The sequence below is a fragment of the Mus pahari genome, chromosome 3, assembly GCF_900095145.1.
Source record: "Mus pahari chromosome 3, PAHARI_EIJ_v1.1, whole genome shotgun sequence".
Taxonomy (NCBI): Eukaryota; Metazoa; Chordata; class Mammalia; order Rodentia; family Muridae; genus Mus; species Mus pahari.
The window spans coordinates 2,310,504-2,316,446 of NC_034592.1; the positions used below are offsets into that span (position 1 = coordinate 2,310,504).

The window sequence follows — 5,943 nt, forward strand, 5'->3', positions numbered from 1 at the left end:
GTTATTCTATGTCTTTTTATTGGGGAATTGAGTCCATTGATATTAAGAGCTATTAAGGAAAAGTAATTGTTGCTTCCTGTTATTTTTGTTGTTAGAATTGGGATTCTGTTCTTGCGGCTATCTTCTTTCAGGTTTATTGATCCTTGCTTTTGTAGGACATCATTTCCCTTCTTTTGTTGGAGTTTTCCCTTTATTATTCTTTGAAGGGCTGGATTTGTAGAAAGATATTGTATAAATTTGGTTTTTTCATGGAATACTTTGGTTTCTCCATCTATGGTAATTGAGAGTTTTGCAGGATATAGTAGCCTGGGCTGGCATTTGTGTTCTCTTAGGGTCTGTATAACATCTGTCCAGGATCTTCTGGCTTTCATAGTCTATGGTGAGAAGTCTGATGTAATTCTAATAGGCCTGCTTTTATATGCTACTTGGCCTTTTTCCCTTCCTGCTTTTAATATTCTATCTTTATTTAGTACATTTTTTGTTCTGATTATTATGTGTGGGAAGGAATTTCTTTTGTGGTCCAGTCTATTTGGAGTTTTGTAGGCTTCTTGTATGTTCGTGGACATCTCTTTCTTTCGGTTAGGGAAGTTTTCTTCTATAATTTTGTTGAAGATATTTACTGGTCCTTTAAATTGAAAATCTTCATTCTCATCTACTCCTATTATCCGTAGGTTTGGTCTTCTCATTGTATCTTAGATTTCTTGGATTATTTGAGTTAGTATCTTTTTGCATTTTGCATTTTCTTTGATTGTTGTGTCCATGTTCTTTATGGAATCTTCTGCACATGAGATTCTTTCTTCCATCTCTTGTATTCTGTTGCTGGTGCTCGCATCTATGGTTCCTGATTTCTTTCCTAGGATATCTATCTCCAGAGGTGTCTCCCTTTGAGTTTTCTTCACTGTTTCTACTTCCATTTTTAGATATTGGATGATTTTGTTCAATTCCATCACCTGTTAGGTTGTGCTTTCCTGTAATTCTTTAAGGGATTTTTGTGTTTCCTCTTTAAGGTCTTCTACCTGTTTAGCAGTGTTCTTCTGTATTTCTTTAAGTGTATTATTAATGCCCTTCTTAAAATCCTCTGCCAGCATCATGAGATATGATTTGAAATCTGAATCTTGCTTTTCAGGTGTGTTGGGGTATCCTGGACTCACTGTGGTGGGCATACTGGGTGATGATGCTGAATGGTCTTGGTTTCTGTTAGTACGATTCTTGCATTTGCCTTTTGCTATCTGGTAGTCTCTGGTGTTAGATGTTCTGGCTGTCTCTGGCTAGAGCTTGTTTCTCCTGTGATTCTGTTAGCCTCTGTCAGCACTCCTGGGAGTCTAACTCTCTCCTGAGTTCTAGTGGTCAGAGCACTCTCTGCAGGCAAGTTCTCCTCTTGTAGGTAAGGTCCACCGAGGTCTGGAGCTCAGATCCACCTCTTGGCTGAAGATGAATGCCTGAAGGGACCCTGTCCAAGAAGCGCTGTTGCTTCTGCAGCCCACATGCTCACCTGTGCAGACTGGTCTCTGAGAGACCTGGGATACAAGATGGTGCTCTCACCAGATTCCGGGGTCAGAGCCCTATCTGGAGGCCAACTCTCCTCTGGAGGGGAAGGTACCCAGAGGTATGGGTCTCAGCTCTGCCTCCTGACTGAGGATGAAGGCCCAAAAGAAGAGAGAGACCTGGGATACAAGATGGCACTCTCACCTGAGTCCCAGGGTCAGAGCCCTCTCTGGAGGCCGACTCTCCTCAGGGATCCTAAGATCCTGGGTGTGCAAGGGCGCCTGTGGTGTGGAGAGTCCTCTGGGGATGTTGAGAACATCCACTGATTTCATGCCCAAGGTGGTGTGGGGCTGGTGCCAATTGGTCATCTCTTATTTTGTATTATATATCAAAGCATGATCAAAATTGTTGATACTACAATTCTATCACCCCATCCTGGAAGGAGACTTTTATTAACGAAAGCCTTGGGGTGACAAGAGTGAGTTTCAATTCTTTGTTAAGAATTTTCAAAACAGGGAGAAATTTATGCCCCTGAGGATTAATTCCCATTAATTCTTTGAAAAGTTGTTGACTGAAATGGGGAAGATTATGGGTGGATTCTGAGAACTGAGAAGTGATAATTACATATGGCTTGACCCTTGGCATTATATATGTCCCTCTTAAAAAGACACTCCAAAGTACTCTCTGGGATTTTGATGTGTGTCCAAGAAACACTATGACTCCTATATCTACCTTGCTGAAAGAGACTATTGTTACCTCAAAAGCAAATTTCCTGCATTGTGTTACCAAATTATTTTAGCAGTAGACAGGGAGATTCAGACAGGTCCCCTATATTAAATTAAAACTTCCATATGGGGTTGCAAATTCCATAAAACCTTTTGAAATGAGAATTTTCATTGCTTGTTCATTTCTGCAGCATAAGGCAGTCTGTCTCTGTAGATTTTTAATTCGCATTATATGTCTTGGAAACATGGAACTTTACTGATATGCTGTGTTTATGGCAAAGATGCCATCCTATTTGTGTTCTGTTCTGTATTTTTATCAGTTTCTTTATATAGAATGAAAGTTTCCTATGTAATGAATACCTTTTAACATTGTTAGTTTTGCATTTTTTCTCATGACGTAGGAAGGTATTTCCATAACAGGTAAGGATGAGTTTCAGTTACCCTTTGTACCCCTTAGTGGGCTGATTTGGCTCTGGGCCTGGATCTAGTATCATATCTGTATAGCTCTGGATGAGCTATTATCTTTCCAGAGACATTGTTTCCACATAACGGAAGCTATGAAATAAGCTTTTTATCTCTAGCAGAATTATGAGAAGACAGAGCTTAAGGGAGTCAGAGGAAACGTAAGGAAGGATGTATAAATGGGGTTATATGAAAAGCAAATAGAATGTACATCAGATTTTTGTAGCTTAAGTGTTCTAAAAGTATATTCAATGTGAATGTTGTCACTATTTGTGCTGCATAAAATATTTGTGATGTTTTCTTGCATAGAGCATCAATGATTTTCTCACTGGTAGAGGTTCTGTGGCTCTTACAAACAGGTGTGTTCCTCTCTCATTTGTTAGTAAAGCAGCAGGTCTTTAGGCATGGGTTGATAAAAACAGTACAATTACTTAAGTTTTTGGTGACTTTTAGTTTTTGAGACAGAGTCTCATGTATCCTATGTTGGCCTCAAACTTTTCATATAGTTGAAGATTATTTCTGATTCTTCTTGCTCCATCTCTCAGGTACTGAGATGGCAGGGTTGTGTCACTATAGCTGGAGCATGCTATTAATTCAGTCACATTCAAGAAAATGATAATTATCTTATTTGCAAACTAAGGAAGAGAGGAAACCTTAGTTGCATACTTAGTTGCATAATATGATCCATTAAGTGGCCATGGAAGATAGGATTGCAATATAATTTGGTTGCCTATCATTAAAATTAACCATCAAAAGTTGATTAAAATTGCTGACATTCAAATATATTGGGTAAGTTCAGTTCATATTGTTAATTCTTTAAAGATAGCACCAAACCTCAGCTCCTAAGAATAAATACTACCTACTATACATATAAACTTTAATATAACCTAGATATAGATGTATTACCAAGACACTAGAAAAAGTTATTAGCTATGCCTGATTGTCATCACCAGGGAACATATGCTCATGACATCTAATATAACCAAGGACACAGCTGACCACACAATAGGCTCTCAGTAATACCAACATTGAGTTAGATCTCCAGGCCACACTGACTTGAATCTTTACACATTCCAAAGGAAACAATCATGCCATGACATTCTCTATGGTTTTGTGAGGGTGAGGAATTTGAACTAATACATAGTCCAACGCCTTTGGGTTATTCCTATAGAAGCTCAGATGCACCTTTCTTTCCACATGGTGCTATGACATTTGATAGACATGAAGTTATGTCCACTTGTCTGTTTGAGAATAAAATATAGTCCTAGGAAATGATTTCTTCTTTGTTCTAAATGTCATGGGGACCTTGGTCTTCTCTTGGACAGCAAATAAACATGAGTGCTTTACAAAAGCTCATATATTTAACCATTTCATAAGCCTAATGGAACAATTGGAAACTATACTTTTCCTGTCTTATCTATTTCACATTTAAACATATTCTGGAAATAAAGGGAGAGCTGGCTTCTGTTGAAAGCTGTGTTGCTTTCAAACATATGCCAATGAGAGAGATTGTCCTTCCCATTACCAGCAAGTGGCTCCAGTCAGCTTACATTTCAAACTCGTGTCAAGAATAGGTACTAAACATTGGGTAACTATTTGGGGAACGTTGAAGGGTATTAAGTTCTGAATAACAGAATCGCTTGTGCTTTCCCACAAAGCTTTTCTCGGCAGTTGAATATATCTGGATCTTATTCTGGTTTCTTGTTCTTTTTTTAGCTTCCTGAAATGACTCATGTTCAGACACAACGACCCTGGATGACGTTTCTCCTGCAGAATGTTGGATTGGTCCTTGGCTGGTTTTCTCTTTTGCTCTTAGCTGTATATGAACAGAATATTAAAATATAAGTTAAGAGTCTCTAATGGCTTACAAAATGAATTTATCTGCTCATATATCATATCATCCATGTTCTCTATACTGATCACTAAATTTGGTATTTACATTTGAGGCAAAAAATTTGTCATTTATCTTAATTTATTAAGTCTGTATTATACATTTTTAGAAATATAAATGAGTCTGACTTAAATTAAAATCTTTACTTTTGTTTCTGGCACTGTGATTGGCCACAATAATGTTTAGTGTTAGAAATTTCTGAATTCTAGTCAGATGCAAAAATACTATTTCCCTACAAAAGAATGTTTATTCCTTAAATTTGAAGCAGACATTTTTGTTGGTTTTTTAATTGTTAATAATATATTGTTTTTTATGTGATTTGTCAAGCAAATATAATTGTAGAAATGTAATAAAGGCTAGTTTCACTTTCCTTTCTGAACAAATCCTCTTTTACAAGCTAGTACAACATGGTCAGCTGGAAGAACCAAGCCTTGGTTCAGCAGTGTATGTAAATAATCAACTTGGGGCGTCCAAAAGATACAGCAGAATATCCACCTGTTCTCCTGTCAAACTCAGCACATATCTGTGGTCGGCAAGAAGAATTGGAAACAAAAGGCAAAGTTCCCAAATCAACAAGGCAACAAAGAGTCAGGCAAAAAACCAATGACTCAGCTTTCACAGATTATAGAACAGGTGGTGTGTGTGTGTGTGTGTGTGTGTGTGTGTGTGTGTGTGTGTGTGTGCTTGTGTGTGTGTAATTTCACCGATGAATCATCTGTTTGCATTATTTTTGAGGTCACTTTAAAGGGGATAGCAGAAGGTGAATTCATAAACAAGGAACATTACTGATAACACAGAAAATGATTAAGATAGAAAATGACCTACTCTTTAGTCATTTTGTCACTTAGAGTATGGGTGCGTACTATTTCTTTTAGTTTTTAATGGTGGACCTTGACAAGGGAAAAGGTTATTTTGTTCTCACTGTGACTCATGAAACACAGTTATGTATCTCTTACCTCTTACTCACCAACTGGTAGAAGTTCTTTGTCATGCCACAACCCAAACATAGTCACTTAAAAACCACTTTGCTTTGATTTCAAAATAAAGTGGACTTGTCCAGCTGTCTTTGGTGCATGCTCAGACTTTAAGCTATTGTGTAGAAGAGCTCAGTGTACCTCAGGAACAACTTAACTATAGAGAATACAAGTGGCTGACTTCATTCTCAGAACTTCTAACTCTGTGTGTCTGAGAGAGTGCTGAGACCTTGACTTAGAACTCCCAGGTATCGTTAAAGCTGCTAGCTGTGGCCAGACTCTGTACACCATTGGTGAAAAAAGTCAGACAGTCCTGGCTCTGAGAGAGAACAGAGCACAGGTCTATTACTCAAGAGCTGTGTGTTTTTGACGAAGTTGCTTAAAACTTCTGTACTTGGATGATTTT

The 5,943-nt window shown here is 37.9% G+C and overlaps 1 protein-coding gene across 1 annotated transcript in view; it reads left to right on the plus strand.

Annotated features, from left to right (window-relative positions):
* Positions 1–4,931, plus strand: part of Slc39a12 (solute carrier family 39 member 12) — a 104,226-nt gene extending 99,295 nt beyond the window's left edge. Inside the window, exon 13 of the mRNA XM_021194554.2 lies at positions 4,389–4,931. Coding sequence (XP_021050213.1) covers positions 4,389–4,517 — 129 coding nt within the window. The 3' untranslated portion in view covers positions 4,518–4,931. The remainder of the gene's footprint in view (positions 1–4,388) is intronic.
* Positions 4,932–5,943: the final 1,012 nt, after the last annotated feature.